Source organism: Somniosus microcephalus, chromosome 4, assembly GCF_052327205.1.
Source record: "Somniosus microcephalus isolate GS21.2 chromosome 4, FLI_Smic_1.0, whole genome shotgun sequence".
Taxonomy (NCBI): Eukaryota; Metazoa; Chordata; class Chondrichthyes; order Squaliformes; family Somniosidae; genus Somniosus; species Somniosus microcephalus.
In genome coordinates this window covers 312,585,515-312,606,956 of record NC_140990.1, presented here as the reverse complement: position 1 = coordinate 312,606,956, position 21,442 = coordinate 312,585,515, and the positions used below count along the sequence as shown (strand labels likewise).

Below are 21,442 nucleotides of genomic sequence, written 5' to 3'. Positions count from 1 at the left end.
TGGTTCTGGACTCCCCGGCCACCGGGAACATGCTTCCTGCATCTAGTCTGTCTAGTCCTGTTAGAATTTTATAAGTTTCAATGAGATCCCTTATCATTCTTCTAAACTCCAGTGAATATAAGCCCAATCGACCCAATCTCTCCTCATACGTCATTCCTGCCATCCCAGGTATCATCCCATGGACAGAAAGTCTTTCTCTAGTCCTTTTTCTCATTTCTACCATTTGCATGTTGATGGATAGCAATACTGAGTAAAGAAGCTCGTTTCCATTTTTGGTACTTGGTATCAGAATCAAGCACTCCCAGAGTGGGTGCAAAGTAAAGCAGCTCCCACTCTACCCAACAGTGTGCCTAAATCTTAATCTCAGCAGACTACTGCACTAATGGGATTTTTTTTTAAATTTCCCACACTGGTCATCTTTGTGTCCAATTAGATTGCTAACATAGCATCAAGTTTTAAGGTTACCAATAGTCATGGAATGAACACCAAGAATCGAGGACCTTAGGAAGACGGGTGCCTGTTCTGAACATTTAAGGTTTCTTCCAGTGCAGACCGTGTGTGAACAAAATGGGAATTGGACCAGTAGATGGCTGTGTTTGTACTCCACATCTATGACCTGATGCTGCTCTGTTTCCCATGGTTGGATTAGCTTCCTCCTACTGTGCTTCAGTACTAGACAGCGTTGAACTTAATAAGGGGGAACAAAGAAATGGCAGACCAATTAAATACATATTTTGGTTCTGTCTTCACAAAGAAGGACACAAATAACCTCCCAGAGATGTCGGGGAACATAGGGTCTGATGATAGGGAGGAACTGAAAGAAATCAGTATTTGTAGGGAAATGGTGTTAGGGAAATTGACGGGATTGAAGGCCGATAAATCCCCAGGGCCTGATAATCTACATCCTAGGGTACTTAAGGAAGTGGCCCTAGAAATAGTAGATGCATTGCTGATCATCTTCCAACATTCGATGGAATCTGGAACAGTACCCATGGATTGGAGGGTAGCTAATGTTACCCCACTATTCAAAAAAGGTGGTAGAGAGAAAATGGGGAATTACAGACTGGTAAGCCAGACATCGGTAGTGGGGAAAATGCTAGAGTCCATTATAAAAGATGTAATAGCAGAGCACTTGGAAAACAGTGACAGGATCGGACAAAAGGTAAATCGTGCTTGACTAATCTACTGGAATTTTTTGAGGATGTAACTGGCAGAATAGATAAGGGAGAACCAGTGGATGTGGTGTATTTGGACTTTCAAAAGGCTTTCGATAAGGTCCCGCATAAGAGATTAACGTGTAAAGTTAAGGCACATGGGATTGGGGGCAAGGTATTGACTTGGATAGAGAACTGGTTGGCAGACAGAAAGCAAAGAGTTGGAATAAACGGGTCTTTTTCCAAGTGGCAGGCAGTGACTAGTGGGGTACCCCAGCTATTCACAATATATATTAATGAACTAGACAAGGGAACTAGATGTAATATCTTCAAGGTTGCAGACGACACAAAGCTGGGTGGTCGTGCTTGCTGTGAGGAGGATGCCGAGAAACTCTAGGATGATTTGGACAGGTTGGGTGATTGGGCAGAAGCATGGCAGATGCAATATAACGTGGATAAATGCGAGGTTATCCACTTTGGTGTCAAAAACAGGAAGGCAGATTATTATCTGAATGGCAATAGATTGGGAGAAGGGGAAGTGCAACGAGACCTGGGTGTCCTTGTGCACCAGTCACTGAAGGTAAGCATGCAGGTGCAGCAGGCGGTTAAGAAGGCAAATGATATGTTGGCCTTCGTAACGAGAGGGTTTGAGTACAGGAACAAGGATGTCTTGCAGCAGTTGTACAGGGCCTTGGTGAGACCACATCTTGAGTATTGTGTGCAGTTTTGGTCGCCTTATCTGAGGAAGGATGTTCTTGCCATGGAAAGAGTTTAGCAAAGATTCGCCAGGCTGATACCTGGGATGGCAGGAATGACGTATGAGGAGAGATTGGGTCGATTGGGCTTATACTCGCTGGAGTTTAGAAGAATGAGAGGGGATCTCTTTGAAACTTACAAAATATTAACAGGACTAGACAGACTAGATGCAGGAAGCATGGTCCCGATGGCGGGGGAGTCCAGAACCAGGGGTCATAGTCTAAAGATAAGGGGTAAGCCATTTAGGACAGAGATGAGGAGGAATTTCTTCACCCAGAGAGTGGTGAACCTGTGGCATTCTCTACCACAGAAGGTAGTTGAGGCCAATTCATTAAATATATTCAAGAAGGAGTTGGATATATTTCTTACGGCTAAAGGGATCAAGGGATATGGGGAGAAAGCAGGGACAGGGCACTGAATTTGGATGATCAGCCATGATCTCATTAAATGGCGGAGCAGGCTCGAGGGGCCGAATGGCCTACTCCTGCTCCTATCGTCTATGTTTCTATGTAACTGATGCTGAGAGTTTTACCAGCCTCCTTAGTATCACAGGAACCTTCTTTATGCACCATTAGAGTGACTCCCTCCTCCTACTGTAGCACTGTAATGAATGAAGAGGGATTTCTGTGACATGAAAAGCTGCGCAAGTTCTGCTTTCCATCACAGGAGCACCAAAATAAATACTGTTGAGGCTATCTCGGTCATCCTTCAATAGGAGCCTATGGTCCCCCATTACAGCATTCAACTGCCTTGAATAATTGCAGTGTTTGCCTCCACTGCTTTGCCCAGAAACCATCCTAGGAATTAATTTGTTTTGTGTGAAGAAGTGTTTCCTGAAATCATCCCTCAATTTACCGTTTACCCATGTCGTCTTGTCTTTTATTTTGAAATATTGCTCCAGATCAGCCACTTGTATCGCTCGGTAAGATTTCCTCTCATTTGCCTTCCTTCCAAGATAGAGTCCAATTTTTTTTTTTCAGCATTTCCTTATAACTCATTCCTCTGATACTAGGGAACTAGCTCTTGGGTCCTCTCTATGCCGTTTCCAGGGCTTGGAATCTTGCCTTGTGCTTCAGTAAGCTGAACTGAACGCTGTACGTACAGCCTGACCAGAGCACTATGTGGCCTCCGTGTGCTAGTCCGAGACTCGTACCTTCCTGATTTGGCCATAATGTTAAACATTTTCCATGCTTGGTTGATTGCTGCTCTGCAACCTGGTCATTGTTGTGTTTGTGGTCATAGAATCATAGATTGGTTACAGCACGGAAGAAGGCCATTCGGCCCGTCGAGCCCGTGCCAGCTCTCTGCAAGAGCACTTCAGTTAGTCCCACTCCCACGCCCTTTCCCCGTAGCCCTGCAAATTTCTTTCCTTCAGGTACTTATCAAACTCCCTTTTGAAAGCCGTGATTGAGTCTGCCTCCACCACCCTTTCAGGCAGTGCATTCCAGATCCTAACCACTCGCTGCGTTAAAAAAAAGTTTTTCCTCATGTCGTCCTTGGTTCTTCTGCCAATCACCTTAAATCTGTGACCTCTGGTTCTCGACCCTTCTGCCAATGGGAACAGTTTCTACTCTGTCCTGACCCTTCATGATTTTGAACACCTCTATCAAATCTCCTCTCAATCTTCTCTGCTCCAAGGAGAACAGCTTCTCCAGTCTATCCACATAACTGAAGTCCCTCATCCCTGGAATCATTCTTGTAAATCTTTTCTGCACCCTCTCCAAGGCCTTCATATCCTTCCTAAAGTGCGGCGCCCAGAATTGGACACAATACTCCAGTTGAGGTTGAACCAGTGTTTTATACAGGTTCATCATAGTTTCCACGCTTTTGTACTCTGTACCTCTATTCATGAAGCCCAGGATCCTGTAAGCTTTTTTAACTGCTTTCTCAACCTGCCCTGCACATATACCCCCAGGTCTCTCTGTTCATGCACCCCCTTTAGTTTATATTTACTCTCCATTCTTTCTACCAAAATGTATCACTTCACACTTTACTGCATTAAATTTCATCTGCCATGTGTCCGCCCCTTCCACCAGCCTGTCCATGTCCTCTTGAAGTCTATCACTATCCTCCTCACTGTTCACTATACTTCAAAGTTTTGTGTCATCTGCAAGTTTTGAAATTGTGCCCTGTACACCCACATCAAAGTCATTAATATAGATCAAAAAAAGCAGTGATCCTAGAACCGACCCCTGGGGAACACCACTGTATACCTTCCTCCAGTCTGAAAAACAACTGTTCACCACTACTCTCTGTTTCCTGTCACTTAGCCAATTTCGTATCCATGCTGCCACTGTCCCTTTTATTCCATGGGCTTCAACTTTGCTGGCAAGCCTATTATGTGGCACTTTGTCGGACTCCTTTTGGAAATTCATGTACACCACGTCACCCGCATTGCCCTCATCAACCCTCTCTGTTACCTCATCAAAAAAACTCAATCAAGTTGGTTAAGCACAATTTGCCTTTAACAAAAAGCTGATCTTTCAGCTTCTCCACTTAGCCAGTTTGATACCGTTCATTAAGTATAGCATCAGTTAAACTTTGCCAAGCAGGAGAAGAGGGAACAGGAAGGATAGAAGAATACTGAGCAGGTTCAGGAGGTGCGAGACACGGGAGAGGACGGGGTGGTGGCACATAGATGAACTGTAGCCACTGCTAGAGTAAAACACCAAGGCCTAGAAATTGGGTTTTGGCGCAGCGACGGCTTTAGCGCCGGAAGTTAGTGCCGGAGCTAAGTCGCGCTGGGCGGGCCAAAAATTCACTACTTCTGCGCCCAAACGGCTGCCGGCGCTGCTGAAAGCTGTTAGCGCCTGAAAACTGGCGCTATGCGCTGAATTTCGGCGCTATTCCGGCGCTGCGGCGCCCGCTGCGGTGCGGCAGGTTCGGGAAGTGCAGGCCTCCTCCTTCCCTTAAGGAGGAGCTGCCTGCACCCGGCCGTGGCCCGCGATAATCTTTTTAAAAATGAGCCCGGCACCTCGGACAAGTGCCGGGCTTGCTTCTGTTCCGGGGGGGGGGGGGCGGAAGTCCGGGGAGGGAGCTGCGGCCAGGCGGGCGGCGGGAAAGCGGCCGGCCGCCGCGGGGCCTTTAATGCGCCGGCGCAACGTTCTGTAAGGCACCTCTGCCAGAACGTTGCTTGCGGCTGCCACGGGCGAGGCGGCCGCAACTCAATTTCCGAGTTCGGGCGGGTTACCATGGCAACCGGGACGCTGCGCACACCGATGACGTCATCGGTGCCGGCGCAGCGCTACCGGCCTAACGCCGATTTAGGGCCCCTGTCAATTTCAAAACTGGCCATAACTTCGCCGCTAGGCCCTCTAGCGCCTCAAAAGCGGCGCTAAGGCCAGTGAATTTCTAGGCCAATGGGACTCGGGGGAGAGTTACTGCAATTTTTACATTGAAAAGATGTTTGGTTTAGGAAAGCAGTGAGTCAGCCTATTAAAGTATTACTCTAATGGCTGATTACAGTTCAGCTTTGTGATTCCAACCTGCTCCCATCCACATCCCATCCCTTCTGATCCTCCTTAGTATTGTTTAGCCTTTCCTCTTCCCCACTCCCCCACTTGACATTGTTTGTTGCCATGGTAAAGCTGAAGGGGGCTGTGAGACAGGTGCCCAGAACAGGAAGATGCTGGGGGACAGGCACCGGAGGATGCAAGCCAGAGCCCTAGGCCGAGAAGTGAGTGCGTGTGAGAGCTTTTGACCAGCCCAACTGGGCATCTATCTGATTGTATGGATATAGTGAGAAGGAAACAGTGAGAGTGTATCAGGAAGTGAGTAACAAAGAAACTAAGAGAGGAAAACACTGAAAGAGGAGTAATGGACAAGCTCAGAAAAGGGACAGCCCAGTGATGTTCTTAAGTCTAGTGGTACTACAACAGGGGAGAGCCCAGTGATGCTTCCAGTAGTAGTGGTACTAGCCCAGGGTACAGCTCAGTGATGCTCTTAATGCTTGTGGTACTAGAACAGGGGACGACCCAGTATTGCTCTTAATACTAGAACAGGGGACAGCCCAGTGATGCTCCTAATTCCAGCACAGGGGGCAGCCTGGTGGTACAGCGCTAGTCTGCTATTCATACTGTGGAGTGCCCGACTCTCATCCACTTGCTCATTACAGCATTTCTCAACGATACAGTTTAGATGAGTAAATATAATAGAGCACAACTAGCAACCCTGTGATCTGGCTTCTAAACAAGCCCAGACGGGTGGGATAAAAAAAAATTTTTTTTTATTAATTCTTTTATGGGATCTGGGCGTCGCTGGCAAGGCCAGCATTTATTGCCCATTCCTAGTTGCCCTTGAGAAGGTGGTGGTGAGCCGCTTTCTTGAACCGCTGCAGTCCGTGTGGTGAAGGTGCTCCCACAGTGCTGTTAGGGAGTTCCAGGATTTTGACCCAGCGACGATGAAGGATCAGCGATACTCTTCTAAGTCAGGATGGTGTGTGACTTGGAGGGGAATTTGGAGGTGGTGGTGTTCCCATGCACCTGCTGCCCTTGTCCTTCTAGGTGGAAGAGGTCGCGGGTTTGGGAGGTGCTGCCGAAGAAGCCTTGGCGAATTGCTGCAGTGCATCTTGTAGATGGTAGACACTGCAGCCACGGTATGCCGGTGGTGGAGGGAGTGAATGTTTAAGGTGGTGGATGGGGTGCCAATCAAGCGGGCTGCTTTGTCCTGGATGGTGTTGAGCTTCTTGAGTGTTGTTGGAGCTGCACTCATCCAGGCATGTGGAGAGTATTCCGTCACGCTCCTTACTTGTGCCTTGTAGATGGTGGAAAGGCTTTGGGGAGTCAGGAGGTGAGACACTCGCCGCAGAATACCTAGCCTCTGACCTGCTCTTGTAGCCACAGTATTTATGTGGCTGGTCCAGTTAAGTTTCTGGTCAATGGTGACCCCCAGGATGTTGATGGTGGGGGATTTGGCGATGGTAATGCCATTTAATGTAAAGGGGAGGTGGTTAGACTCTTGCTTGTTGTAGCTAGTTATTGCCAGGCACTTCTGTGGCGCGAATGTTACCTGCCACTTATCAGCCCAAGCCTGAACGTCGTCCAGGTCTTGTTGCATGCGGGCATGGACTGCTTCATTATGTGAGGAGTTGTGAATGGCGCTGAACACTGTGCAGTCATCAGCGAACATCCCTATTTCTGACCTTATGTTGGAGGGAAGGTCATTGATGAAGCAGCTGAAGGTGATTGGGCCTAGGACACTGCCCTGAGGAACTCCTGCAGCGATGTCCTGGGGCTGTGATGATTGACCTTCAACCACCACAACCATCTTCCTTTGTGTCATAGAGTCATAGAGTTTTACAGCACAGAAAGAGGCCCTTCGGCCCATCGTGTCTGCGCCGCCCATCCCTCCCTGTCCAGTCTAATCCCATTTTCCAGCATTTGGTCCATAGCCTTGTATGCAATGGCATTTCAAGTGCTCATCCAAATGCTTCTTGAATGTTGTGAGGGTTCCTGCCTCTACCACCCTTTCAGGCAGTGAGTTCCAGCTTCCAACCACCCTCTGGGTGAAAAAGTTCCTCCTCAAATCCCCCCTAAATCTCCTGCCCCTTACCCTGAATCTGTGCCCCCTTGTTATTGACCCCCCTACTAAGGGGAAAAGTTCCTCTTTATCTACCCTATCTATGCCCCTCATCATTTTGTACACCTCAATCAGGTCCCCCCTCAGCCTTCTTTGCTCCAAGGAAAACAACCCCAGCCTGTCCAGTCTCTCTTCATAGCTGAGGCGCTCCATCCCAGGTAACATCCTGGTGAATCTTCTCTGCACCCTCTCCAAAGCAATCACATCCTTCCTATAGTGAGGCGACCAGAACTGCACACTACTCCAGCTGTGGCCTCACCAGCGTTTTGTACAGCTCCATCATAACCTCCCTGCTCTTATATTCTATGCCTCTGCTAATGAAGGCAAGTATCCCATAAGCCTTTTTAACCACCTTATCTACCTGTTCCGCTGCCTTCAGGGATCTATGTACATGTACACCAAGGTCCCTCTGACCCTCTGTACTTCCTAGGGTCCTACCACTCATTGTGTATTCCCTTGCCTTATTTGTCCGTCCAAAATGCATCACCTCGCACTTTTCCGGGTTAAATTCCATTTGCCACTTTTCCGCCCATCTGACCAACCCGTTAATATTGTCCTGTAGCCTGAGGCTTTCCTCCTCGCAATTTACCACCCCACCAATTTTCGTGTCATCCGCGAACTTACTCATCATACCCTTTACATTCTCATCCAAATCATTAATGTAGATCACAAACAGCAAGGGACCCAGCACCGATCCCTGAGGTACCCCACTGGACACAGGCTTCCAGTCACAAAAGCAACCTTCGACCATCACCCTCTGCCTCCTGCCACTCAGCCAGTTTAGGATCCAACGCGCCAAGGCCCCCTGGATCCCATGGGCTCTTACCTTCTTGACCAGTCTCCTATGCGGGACCTTGTCAAAAGCTTTACTGAAGTCCATGTAAACCACATCCACAGCATTTCCCTCATCAACACACCTAGTCACCCCCTCGAAAAATTCAATCAGATTGGTCAGACATGATTTACCCTTGACAAAGCCATGCTGACTATCCCCGATTAATCCTTGCCTCTCCAAGTGGAGACTAATTTTGGCCCTCAGAATTTTTTCCAATAATTTCCCTACCACAGATGTTAGGCTCACTGGCCTGTAATTCCCTGGTTTATCCCTGCTACCCTTCTTGAATAATGGTAGCTAGGTATGACTCCAGCCAGTGGAGCGTTTTCCCCCTGATTCCCATTTACTTCAGTTTTACTAGGGCTCCTTGATGCCGCACTTGGTCAAATGCTGCCTTGATGTCAAGGGCAGTCCCTCTCACCTCACCTCTGGAATTCAGCTCCTTTGTCCATGTTTGGACCAAGGCTGTAATGAGGTCGGGAGCCGAGTGGTCTTGGCAGAACCCAAACTGGGCATCAGTGAGCAGGTTATAGGTGAGTAAGTGCCGCTTGATAGCACTTTCGATGACACCTTCCATCACTTTGCTGATGATTGAGAGTAGACTGATGGGGCGGTAATTGGCCGGGTTGGATTTGTCCTGCTTTTTGTGGAGAGGACATACCCGGGCAGTTTTCCACATTGTCGGAAATTCTCCTTCCTCTGTGTCTGTCATTGTGCTGCATTCAGAAACCCCATTGTTATCACTAGTGTTTCAGTAAACCCTATTAGATGTGTGATATGCTCATACAATGTCCACTTAAACTGCACACCCAGCAATACAGTTATCGATTCTGTCCTTCTAAACTTGCTTGTGCCTGGATGAGCTTTTACAGCACAGAAGGAAGCCATTCGGTCCATCGTGCCTATGCCGACTCTTTGAAAGAGCTATCCAATTAATCTCACTCCCCTGCTCTGTCCCCATAGCCCTGTATTTTTTTCCCTTCAAGTATTTATCCAGTTCTTTTTTGAAAGTTACTATTGAATCTGCTTCCACCGCCCTTTCAGGCAGCGCGTTCCAGATCACAACAACTCGCTGAGTAACAAAATGATTCCTCATGTCGCCTCTGATTCTTTTGCTAATCGCCTTAAACCTGTGTCCTCTGGTTACCGACCCTTCTGCCACTGGAAGCAGTTTCTCTTTATTTACTCTATCAAAACCCTTCATAATTTTGAACACCTCTGTCAAATCGCCTCTTAACCTTCTTTGCTCCAAGGTGAACAACTCCAGCTTCTCCAGTCTGTTCACATAACTGAAGTTTCTCATTCCTGGTTCTATCCTAGTAAATCTCCTCTGCATCCTCTCCAAGGCCTTGACATCCTTCCTAAAGTGTGGTGCCCAGAATTGAACACAATACTCCAGCTGAGGAGCGTGAGCAACTTGAAGGGATGAATTAAGTGTATTCTGTCAGGAGTGTATCGGCTTAAACTCCTTTCCATAGTGTATAGGTACACTGTACCAACTCGGTGATAACATTGGGACGGAGTGACAGTCGGGTTCCTTGTTGGGATGGGTCCACAGATTTCCATGTAATGTAACCAATGTGACCCGAGCTGCTGGCCCTGGGGTTTAAGTGGAGGCTGTTGGCGTTGCTGAGTCTGTTGACGTAAGCCGTATCACTGTTTCATGCTAACTGCTGCTGTTCCTTTGGCCTGCAGCCATAACCATTGTAATAACTGAATGGAGAACAAAATACAGGAGAGAAATGAACACCAGGGACAACGAAGCAAAGTCCAAGGCCGTCGACTCTTTGCTCAACTTTGAGACGGTAATGCTGATTTGGCAAGCTTGTTAACTCTTCTGGTGTTGGGCAGCCATTGGAGAGGAGTGGGAGATGTTAAAAGATTTCTACGGGATGGGTGGTGGCTGGAAGCAGGAGACACACTGGGGACAGGCTGGTAGAGAGGGGAAAGAGGTGCTAAATGGTTGCTGGGGGTGAAACATAGAAACATAGAAGATAGGAGCAGGAGTAGGCCATTCGGCCCCTCGAGCCTGCTCCGCCATTTAATGAGATCATGGCTGATCATCCAAATTCAGTACCCTGCCCCTGCTTTCTCCTCATATCCCTTGATCCCTTTAGCCTTAAGAAATATATCTAACTCCTTCTTGAATATATTTAATGAATTGGCCTCAACTGCCTTCTGTGGTAGAGAATTCCACAGGTTCATCACTCTCTGGGTGAAGAAATTCCTCCTCATCTCTGTCCTAAATGTCTTACCCCTTATCCTTAGACTGTGACCCCTGGTTCTGGACTCCCCCGCCATCGGGAACATGCTTCCTGCATCTAGTCCTGTTCGAATTTTATAAGTTTCAAAGAGATCCCCTCTCATTCTTCTAAACTCCAGCGAGTATAAGCCCAGTCGACCCAATCTCTCCTCGGATGTCATTCCTGCCATCCCAGGTATCAGTCTGGTGAAACTTGCTGCACTCCCTCCATGACAAGAACATCCTTCTTCAGATAAGGCGACCAAAACTGCACACAATACTCAAGGTGTGGTCTCACCAAAGCCCTGTACAACTGCAGCAAGACTTCCTTGTTCCTGTACGCGAATCCTCTCGCTACAAAGGCCAACATACCATTTGCCTTCTTAACCGCCTGCTGCACTTGCATGCTTAGCTTCAGCGACTGGTGCACAAGGACACCCAGGTCTCGTTGCACTTCCCCTTCTCCCAATCTATTGCTGTTCAGATAATAATCTGCCTTCCTGTTTTTGACACCAAAGTGGATAACCTCGCATTTATCCACATTATACTGCATCTGCCCAATCACTCAACCTGTCCAAATCATACTGGAGTTTCTCTGCATCCTCCTCACAGCACACATGGCCACCCAGCTTTGTGTTGTCTGCAAACTTGGAGATATTACATCTAGTTCCCTCGTCTAGATTATTAATATATATTGTGAATAGCTGGGGTCCTAGCACCGATCCCTGCGGTACACCACTAGTCACTGCCTGCCACTCGGAAAAAGACCCATTTATTCCAACTCTTTGCTTCCTGTCTGCCAATCAGTTCTCTATCCAAGTCAGTACCTTACCCCCCAATCCCATGTGCTTTAACTTTACACGCTAATCTCTTATGCGGGACCTTATCGAAAGCCTTCTGAAAGTCCAAATACACCACATCCACTGGTTCTCCCTTATGTATTCTACCAGTTACATCCTCAAAAAATTCCAGTAGATTAGTCCAGCATGATTTACCTTTTGTAAATCCATGTTGACTTTGTCCAATCCTGTCACTGTTTTCCAAGTGCTCTGCTATTACATCTTTTATAATGGACTCTAGCCTTTTCCCATTTGGAGGGAGGGAGGGAGAGGGGGTAGATGCTAAGCAGTTACTGCAAGAGGGGGTGTATGGGGAGATGCAGCAGGTTATTTTGCCAAAGTTTTGATTTTTGCTTTGTTTTGTTCATGTTGGTGCCAAGTTCAGTCGTGGCTAATTCACTCCTGTCTGGTGGTAGTAGAGCTTCAATTTCACCTCATTCATTGGGATAAAGTAGAAGAAAGAACTTACCCACTTGCGCCTTTCACCACCTCAGGACATCCCAAAGCACTTTACAGCCAATGAAGGACTTTTGAAGTGTAGTCACTGTTGTAATGTAGGGAACGCAGCAGCCAATTTGCGTACTGCAAGATCCCACAAGCGGCAATGTGATAACGTGTTTTTTGAGATGTTGGTTGAGGGATAAATATTGGCCAGGACACCCGGGAGAACTCCCCTGCTCTTCTTCAAAATAGTGGCCGTTGGATCTTTTACGTCCACCTGAGAGGACAGACTCGGTTTAACTTCTCTTCCAAAAGACAGCACCTCCGACAGTGCAGCACTCCCTCACTACTGCACTGGAGTGTCAGCTTGGATTTTGTGCTCAAATCTCTGGAGTGGGACTTGAACCCACAACCTTAAGATTTCAGAGGCCAGAGTGCTACCCACTGAGCCACGGCTGAGATAGCACTAGGCACAACACTGAGTCTCTGGGCAGACTGCTGATGGGGACTGATTGCTGCCAATCCCCATGAGAGCGATACCTTTGATTGATTCCTCTCCCATGTTACAGTATTTGATGTTTTAATGAAAATGTCCGAATGTAAAGGTTGAGATGAACTCTGCCTTCTCTTGTGGCTTTCGCTGGCTTTAGTGAATCGGGGCCCTCCTAAATTACCTTTGATCTAATTACTGCCTTGGTGCTGGAAGGAAGTGAATTAGCGACATGTTTAACAACACAGGATTGCACTTTCTGCTCTGTAAGCCACAGAACATGATGAGACGTAGAAGATGCAGACGTGCTTTTAGCTCTCAAACTACAATCCTGTGCCTCGCAGCATTCTGGAAGACCATCAAAGGTTTTAATATTTCCCACCTCTTCCTGATTCTTTCCCCTAAAACTTTCTGCCTTGCTACCGGGATCAAATGGACTTCAAAGCATATTTGAATGCAAAATGGTACTGATCAGGTAAAACAGAATTATTCGTTTCCATCTGGTATGCTAAGTGGCTCTCTCTCGACTCCTGCACATGTACAGTACAAAGTGAATGAAAAGGATCAATTCACTCCTTGTCGACGCTCTGAGGGACAGAAGTTGAATAAACTCCCAAGGCGTTCTGCACATCCGTGTGTCTGCTTATTATTCTTTCAGATGCGATGCTTCTTTGAGATCCTTTCTGCTTGTTCTGTTGGTTCAGGTGGATGTTGAAGATCCAATGGCACTAACTGAAGAAGAATGTCAGCTGTGGCTCAGTGGGTTGCACTCTTGCCTCTGAGTCAGAAGGTTGTGGGTTTAAGTTCCACTCCAGCGATTTGAGTACAAAATTCAGGTTGACACACCCAGTGCAGAACTGAGGGAGTGCTGCACTGCCAGAGGTGCCATCTTTCGGATGAGACATTAAACCGAGGCCCTGTCTGCCCAATCAGGTGGGCATAAAAGATCCCAAGGCACTATTTTGAAGAAGAGCAGGGGATTTCTCCCCGGTATCCTGGCCAATATTTACCACTCAACCAACATTGCTAAAACAGATTAACCAGCCATTATCACACTGCTGTTTGTGGGAGCTTGCTTTGCGCTAATTGATTGCTGCGTTTCCTACATTACAACAGTGACTACACTTCAAAAGTGCTTAATTGGCTGTAAAGTGCTTTGGATCATCCTGAGGTGGTGAAAAACGCTATAGAAATGCAAGTCTTTACTTTGTTAAGGGGGTGGTCCTGCGCTCCCAGTGGAGAGCAGCACTCGAAGTGAGTGCAGGACAAAGATATAGGTCCAATTTTCATGACCTGTGCTTCCATCCGGAGTAGCTCTGCCTCGGGGCGTTGAATCACCCCTCGAATAACCTGGCCAAATGTCCTCCCTCAACCAACACCACCAAATCAGATTAACTGGTCAGTCAACTCTCCAAGAATAGTTCACTGTTTGAAGCACTTGGGCACAGTACAATGGTGGGATACGGCGCTATGTAAATCCAAGCCTATTTTTCCTCTCCGCTGTCCATTCTCTCTCTCCACCTAGACACATACACAATGACATTTTGGAGTACAATACATTATTGTGTATTCAAAGCCTGCCTGTTGGCAGTGCACCAATTGAAGTTCCATCTGACTGCTTCAGTCAAAGTGCATTTGGATCCATTTGTTTTGCTGGTGAGAACCCAAGTGTCGTGTTTCTCATTTGTGTATTGCTGTTATCACAAAACTGACCTCGCTTTTCTTTCCCTTCAGGTGAAGTATTACAATGCTGAGAGTTACGAGGTGAACCGTTTCAATGATGCCATACTGAAGTATCAGGTAAGAGCGTCGGGAGGAGGACATCTTAATCTTGACAGCTCTGCGGAATAGCTCAGCTCCTTCTACATTGGTTTAGGTCCACAGCCCTGCCGCTGGCTCCTGGCACATGGGCCTGTGCCTCCGCCGGCACATGGGCCTGTGCCTCCGCCGGCACATGGGCCTGTGCCTCCGCCGGCACATGGGCCTGTGCCTCCATTGGCTCCCGACACATGGTTCTACGCCTCTGCCAGCTCCCGGCACACAGTCGGGTCTGTGCTGCCGCCGGCTCCACCAAAGTAAGCCTTGCCTGATTCACTAAGGCTGCCTCTTTACAGCTGCACACCTTTGCAAACTGGCATATTTACTTTGTTCTTGTGCCAATTGGCTCCTCAAGTCCATTCACCTGCGGGACCTTGGATTAATAACCTGCCCTAACTGATGATATGAAAATCTCCTCCGTAAGGTACCTATGTGAAGTGAGTTTGGGGGTCTTGGTCTTTGCAGTGGGATCCAAACCTAATGCCGACCAGTGTAAAAGCAGCTTTTGGTAGACAAGGATGTAAAACACTCACCAAGTGCCAGACCATTCTTGTTCTGAATTTGAGCATTAGGTGGATTGATATCTTTGGTTCATTCACACTGGTTGCTGGAACGGGATCTGCTGCTCACTCCTCCCAATATTACTTCTGTTTAGGTGGCAGAATGGAAAACGAGCGCCAGTCTCGCGTTTCTAAACCAAACACAGAACGTGATCATTGGCCTCGGGCTCCTCGCTGGATCGCTGCTCTGTGCCTACTTTGTCACAGAGAAAAAATTTACGGTAAGTGGCTTCTCACACTCTGGGCCAATGCTGAAAATCAAATCAAAGTTTCCATTTTCAGTAGAGGCAACTTCTGTGTATTTCACCCCCTATTTGTGTGCTTTGCACCTTGTCCTATATACCTTACAATTAGCTCTCTCCAACTTATGCCATGTCTCGTCTAGCTCTTGCCCTGTCCCGAGAATCTCTAGCCCTCTCGCGCGTCCCTCGGGCCCCGCCCCGCGCGTCCCTCGGATCACATTATTGAAAATCCCAAGTGTTGTAATTGAATGCGTGTCCTTGTTTTTCTGCATAGGTTGGTGACTTTGTCCTGTTTGGCACTTATATTATTCAGCTTTACACACCCCTCAACTGGTTTGGCACCTATTACAGGTTAGTGGCTCCTGATATTGCCGTTTGCCTCTTTCACTCTAACCCTCTCCTCCTGCCATCTGCGTCCTTCAGTGTAATCCTTCCTCACTGCAGTGTGTTCCTCACAGTATCCTCCTTACTGCAGTGTGTTCCTCACAGTATCCCCCTTACTGCAGTGTGTTCCTCACAGTATCCCCCTTACTGCAGTGTGTTCCTCACAGTCTCCCCCTTTCTGCAGTGTGTTCCTCACAGAACCCCCTTACTGCAGTGTGTTCCTCACAGTAACCCCCTTTCTGCAGTGTGTTCCTCACAGTAACCCCCTTACTGCAGTGTGTTCCTCCACAGTATCCCCCTTACTGCAGTGTGTTCCTCACAGTATCCCCCTTACTGCAGTGTGTTCCTCACAGTATCCCCCTTACTGCAGTGTGTTCCTCACAGTATCCCCCTTACTGCAGTGTGTTCCTCACAGTATCCCCCTTACTGCAGTGTGTTCCTCACAGTGTCCCCCTTACTGCAGTGTGTTCCTCACAGTATCCCCCTTACTGCAGTGTGTTCCTCACAGTATCCCCCTTACTGCAGTGTGTTCCTCACAGTATCCCCCTTACTGCAGTGTGTTCCTCACAGTATCCCCCTTACTGCAGTGTGTTCCTCACAGTAACCCCCTTACTGCAGTGTGTTCCTCACACTATCCAACTTACTGCAGTGTGTTCCTCACAGTATCCCCCTTACTGCAGTGTGTTCCTCACAGTAACCCCCTTACTGCAGTGTGTTCCTCATAGTAACCCCCTTACTGCAGTGTGTTCCTCACAGTATCCCCCTTACTGCAGTGTGTTCCTCACAGTATCCCCCTTACTGCAGTGTGTTCCTCACAGTATCCCCCTTACTGCAGTGTGTTCCTCACAGTATCCCCCTTACTGCAGTGTGTTCCTCACAGTATCCCCCTTACTGCAGTGTGTTCCTCACAGTATCCCCCTTACTGCAGTGTGTTCCTCACAGTATCCCCCTTACTGCAGTGTGTTCCCTCACTGTAACCCTCTGGTACTATCATGTGCCTCCTTCACTCTAATGCCCTCGGACATCCCTTTAAGCGAATGTAATTTGGCCAAGTAGTTTTCTCTCTCCTCTGCTTTATATTCTTCTGTCCATCACTGTTGTGTGTGACTCAGTAACTGTGCTTGGTGTGACGGATGTTCAGTGGGTTTCTCTATTTCAGATCGCTGAACAGAGTGTGGAACCTGTGTCTCTGTGTTTCACATCAGTGGATCTGCTGTGGTGTTTCTGTGTGTCTGCATTGTCTCAGTCACACAGGAACTTGTTTTTGGAAATGAGCAGACTTGAGAGAGAGAGAGAGCACGCACGTGTTCAGCTAGACATTAGCCTCCCTCCCACCTGTGGCTCCCAGTTGAGGTAGTAGAGAATCTTTGAGCACTGAGGGCAAAAATCTATGTCTGTGGAAGCTAGTGAACAGCCAAGAATTCCTTGCATGTGTGTTCCATGCTCTGCACCATCTGCAGCAGACTATGTGAACTCCAAACAGGCTGTATCTCATTAAGAGAAGTGGAGAAAACATTTAAGAAATGGCACGAATTGATCTGCTCACTGAGGTGAAACATGACTGTCTGTAAACCACATTGGGACTAATGCCAGGGAGGGTTTTATTTTTCTTGTCTATTTTGTTAATATAACTGGGCGTTGTAGCAACCGTAGGATGTTTGTTTCGGAAGCAGATGTGTTCACCATCTGTCCAGCTGGTCTCCATCACACCCACCGATCGTTGCCCTGATGTTAGTAGGATTTCTAGCTGATGACTCCTAACCAGTCTAAGTACAGGATAGAGGAACCTACAAGAGTTCATGTTGGTGCAGATAGATAGGCAGCAGGAAGTACTGAAAATAAGACAACAACTTACAACCATTATAAAAGATGTAGTAGCAGAGCACTTGGAAAACAGTGACAGGATCAGACAAAGTCAACATGGATTTACAAAAGGTAAATCGTGCTTGACTAATCTACTGGAATTTTTTGAGGATGCAATTGGTAGAATAGATAAGGGAGAACCAGTGGATGTGGTGTATTTGGTCTTTCAGAAGGATAAGGTCCCGCATAAGAGATTAGCGTGTAAAGTTAAAGCACATGGGATTGGGGGCAAGGTACTGACTTGGATAGAGAACTGGTTGGCAGACAGCAAGCAAAGAGTTGGAATAAACGGGTCTTTTTCCGAGTGACAGGCGGTGACTAGTGGGGTACCGCAGGGATCGGTGCTATTCACAATATATATTAATGATCTAGACGAGGGAACTAGATGTAATATCTCCAAGTTTGCAGACGACACAAAGCTGGGTGAGCGTGTGTGCTGTGAGGAGGATGCCGAGAAACTCCAGTATGATTTGGACAGGTTGGGTGATTGGGCAGATGCATGGCAGATGTAGTATAATGTGGATAAATGCGAGGTTATCCACTTTGGTGGCAAAAACAGGAAGGCAGATTATTATCTGAACGGCAATAGGTTGGGAGAAGGGGAAGTGCAACGAGACCTGGGTGTCCTTGTGCACCAGTCGCTGAAGGTAAGCATGCAGGTGCAGCAGGTGGTTAAGAAGGCAAATGGTATGTTGGCCTTCATAGCGAGAGGATTCGAGTACAGGAACAAGGATGTCTTGCTGCAGTAGTACAGGGCCTTGGTGAGACCACACCTTGAGTATTGTGTGCAGTTTTGGTCGCCTTATCTGAGGAAGGATGTTCTTGCCATGGAGGGAGTGCAGCGAAGATTCACCAGACTGATACCTGGGATGGCAGGAATGACGTATGAAGAGAAATTGGGTCGATTGGGCTTATACTCGCTGGAGTTTAGAAGAATGAGAGGGGATCTCATTGAAACTTATAAAATTCTAACAGGACTAGACAGACTAGATGCAGGAAGGATGTTCCCGATGACGGGGGATTCCAGAACCAGGGGTCACAGTCTAAGGATAAGGGGTAAGCCATTTAGGACAGAGATGAGGAGGAATTTCTTCACCCAGAGAGTGGTGAACCTGTTGAATTCTCTACCACAGAAGGCAGTGGAGGCCAATTCATTAAATATATTCAAGAAGGAGTTGGATATATTTCTTAAGGCTAAAGGGATCAAGGGATATGGGGAGAAGGCAGGGACAGGGTACTGAATTTGGATGATCAGCCATGATCTCATTGAATGGCGGAGCAGGCTCGAGGGGCCGAATGGCCTACTCCTGCTCCTATCTTCTATGTTTCTATGTTACAACCCACCAAGAGCTCTGTGTTCCACTAAGTCTGGCATCTTCCGCATCCCCAAGTTCCTTCACCCCACCATTGGCGGCCGTGCCTTCAGCCGCCTAGGCCCTAAGCTCTGGACCTCCCTCCCTAAGCCTCTCCACCTCCTTCTTTAAGAAGCTCCTTAAAACCTAACTCTTTGACCAAGCCTTTGGTCATTTGGCTTAATATCGCCTTCTTTGGCTTAGTGTCAGTTTTTGTTTGATTACGCTCCTGTGAAGCGTCTTGGGACGTTTTGCTACGTTAAAGGCGCTTTATAAATGCAAGTTGTTGAAAATAAGACGGAGTGTTTCAGACTGTAGAATTAGTTCTGTGCCTGACTTGTATCTTTAATAATCCAATACCTCCTCAATTGGTAAAGGGATACATGCCTGGAAAGCCCCAAGTTCATTCCTTGGTCTGTGGTGAGCTAGTTGATCTTGGCTGTAATAACGGTAAGGGTGTCACAGTTGACCTCAGAGCCTCTGGATTAGGGAGGACCAAATTGGTCAGGGAGCATCTGCACCTTATGGAAAGAAGAGGAAAACCAATCATACCCCAGGGAGAGTCAGCACCTTCAGGAGAGGAGAAAAAAACCAACTGTACCCCAGGGAGAGTCAGCGCCTTCAGGAGAGGAGAGAAAACCAACTGTACCCCTGGGAGAGTCAGCACCTTCAGGAGATGAGAAAAAACCCAACTGTACCCCAGGGAGAGTCAGCACCTTCAGGAGAGGAGAGAAAACCAACTGTACCCCTGGGAGAGTCAGTGCCTTCAGGAGAGAAAACCAACTGTACCCCAGGGAGAGTCAGTGCCTTCAGGAGAGGAGAGAAAACCAACTGTACCCCAGGGAGAGTCAGCACCTTCAGGAGAGGAGAAAAAACACAACTGTACCCCAGGGAGAGTCAGCACCTTCAGGAGAGGAGAAAACCAACTGTACCCCTGGGAGAGTCAGTGCCTTCAGGAGAGAAAACCAACTGTACCCCAGGGAGAGTCAGTGCCTTCAGGAGAGGAGAGAAAACCAGCTGTACCCCAGGGAGAGTCAGCACCTTCAGGAGAGGAGAAAACCAACTGTACCCCAGGGAGAGTCAGTGCCTTCAGGAGAGGAGAAAAAAACCAACTGTACCCCTGGGAGAGTCAGTGCCTTCAGGAGAAGAGAGAAAACCAACTGTACCCCAGGGAGAGTCAGCGCCTTCAGGAGAGGAGAAAAAAACCAACTGTACCCCTGGGAGAGTCAGCACCTTCAGGAGAGGAGAAAAAAACCAACTGTACCCCTGGGAGAGTCAGCACCTTCAGGAGAAGAGAGAAAAAACAACCATACCCCAGGGACAGTCAGTGCCTTCAGGAGAGGCGAGAGAGAAACCTGTCTCATTGTTCTCAGTAACTAAACTTAGTCCAATTTTTCACCAAACCTCAAAAGAAAAGACTTGCGACCATGTAGCGCCTCATCACATCTTAAACATCACAAAGCACTTCACATACGGTGAATATCTTTAAAGTGCGATGACAGTGGTTATGTTGTCATCTGTTTGCTTGATAGAGGAATGTTGACCAGGACACCAGGAGAACTCTCTGCTCTTCTTCAAATAGTATCTTGGGATCTTCAGCATCCACTTGACCCGTCGGAAGAGGCAGGCAGGGCCTCGGTTTATTGTCTCATCGTGAAGGGCGGTATCTCAGCGGCACTTCTTCAGGACACAATGAAGTGTCAGCCTAGATTATGTGCTCAAACTCCTGATATGGGGCTCAAACCCACAACCTCCTGAACCTTAGCCAAGATGGCATATAATGAGTTATCAGATGCTTTATTTCCTTTCAAACCTACGCCTGCTAGGAAGTGCTTCTGTGTTCATTCATTTGTTCAAACCACAACATGTTGCACAAGCACTTTAAGTCAAAATCTGAGGTACCCTGTGGCCAAGTTGCGGTGTCCCCGACAGCAATAAAATGACAGTAAACTTACATAGAAACATAGAAGATAGGAGCAGGAGTAGACCATTTGGCCCCTCGAGCCTGTTCCGCCATTTAATGAGATCATGGCTGATCATCCAAATTCAGTACCCTGTCCCTGCTTTCTCCCCATATCCCTTGATCCCTTTAGCCTTCAGAAATATATCTAACTCCTTCTTGAATATATTTAATAAATTGGCCTGAACTGCCTTGTGTGGTAGAGAATTCCACAGGTTCACCACTCTCTGGGTGAAGAAATTCCTCCTCATCTCAGTCCTAAATGGCTTACCCCTTATCCTTAGACTGTGACCCCTGGTTCTGGATTCCCCCGCCATCGGGAACATCCTTCCTGCATCTAGTCTGTCTAGTCCTGTTAGAATTTTATAAGTTTCAATGAGATCCCCTCTCATTCTTCTAAACTCTAGCAAATATAAGCCTAATCGACCCAATCTCTCCTCATACGTCATTCCTGCCATCCCAGGTATCAGTCTGGTGAATCTTCGCTGCACTCCCTCCATGGCAAGAACATCCTTCCTCAGATAAGGCGACCAAAACTGCACACAATACTCAAGGTGTGGTCTCAACCAAGGCCCTGTACAACTGCAGCAAGACATCCTTGTTCCTGTACTCGAATCCTCTCGCTATGAAGGCCAACATACCATTTACCTTCTTAACCGCCTGCTGTACCTGCATGCTTACCTTCAGCGACTGGTGCACAAGGACACCCAAGTCTCGTTGTACTTCCCCTATTCCCAATCTATTGCCGTTCGGATAATAATCTGTCTTCCTGTTTTTGCCACCAAAGTGGATAACCTCACATTTATCCACATTATACTGCATTTGCCATGCATCTGCCCATCACCCAACCTGTCCAAATCATACTGGAGTTTCTCTGCATCCGCACAGCACACACGCCCACCCAGCTTTGTGTCGTCTGCAAACGTGGA

At 47.6% G+C, this 21,442-nt stretch overlaps 1 protein-coding gene across 2 annotated transcripts in view; it reads left to right on the top strand.

Moving 5' to 3' along the window:
- LOC147120602 (ATP-binding cassette sub-family B member 6-like) overlaps window positions 1-21,442 on the top strand; it is a 276,275-nt gene that overhangs the window by 101,638 nt on the left and 153,195 nt on the right. For both annotated transcript variants that reach the window (XM_085986730.1, XM_085986729.1), the window contains exons 8-11: window positions 10,018-10,127; window positions 14,069-14,134; window positions 14,808-14,933; window positions 15,229-15,305. In XM_085986730.1, the coding sequence (XP_085842856.1) occupies window positions 10,018-10,127; window positions 14,069-14,134; window positions 14,808-14,933; window positions 15,229-15,305 (379 nt within the window). The remainder of the gene's footprint in view (window positions 1-10,017; window positions 10,128-14,068; window positions 14,135-14,807; window positions 14,934-15,228; window positions 15,306-21,442) is intronic.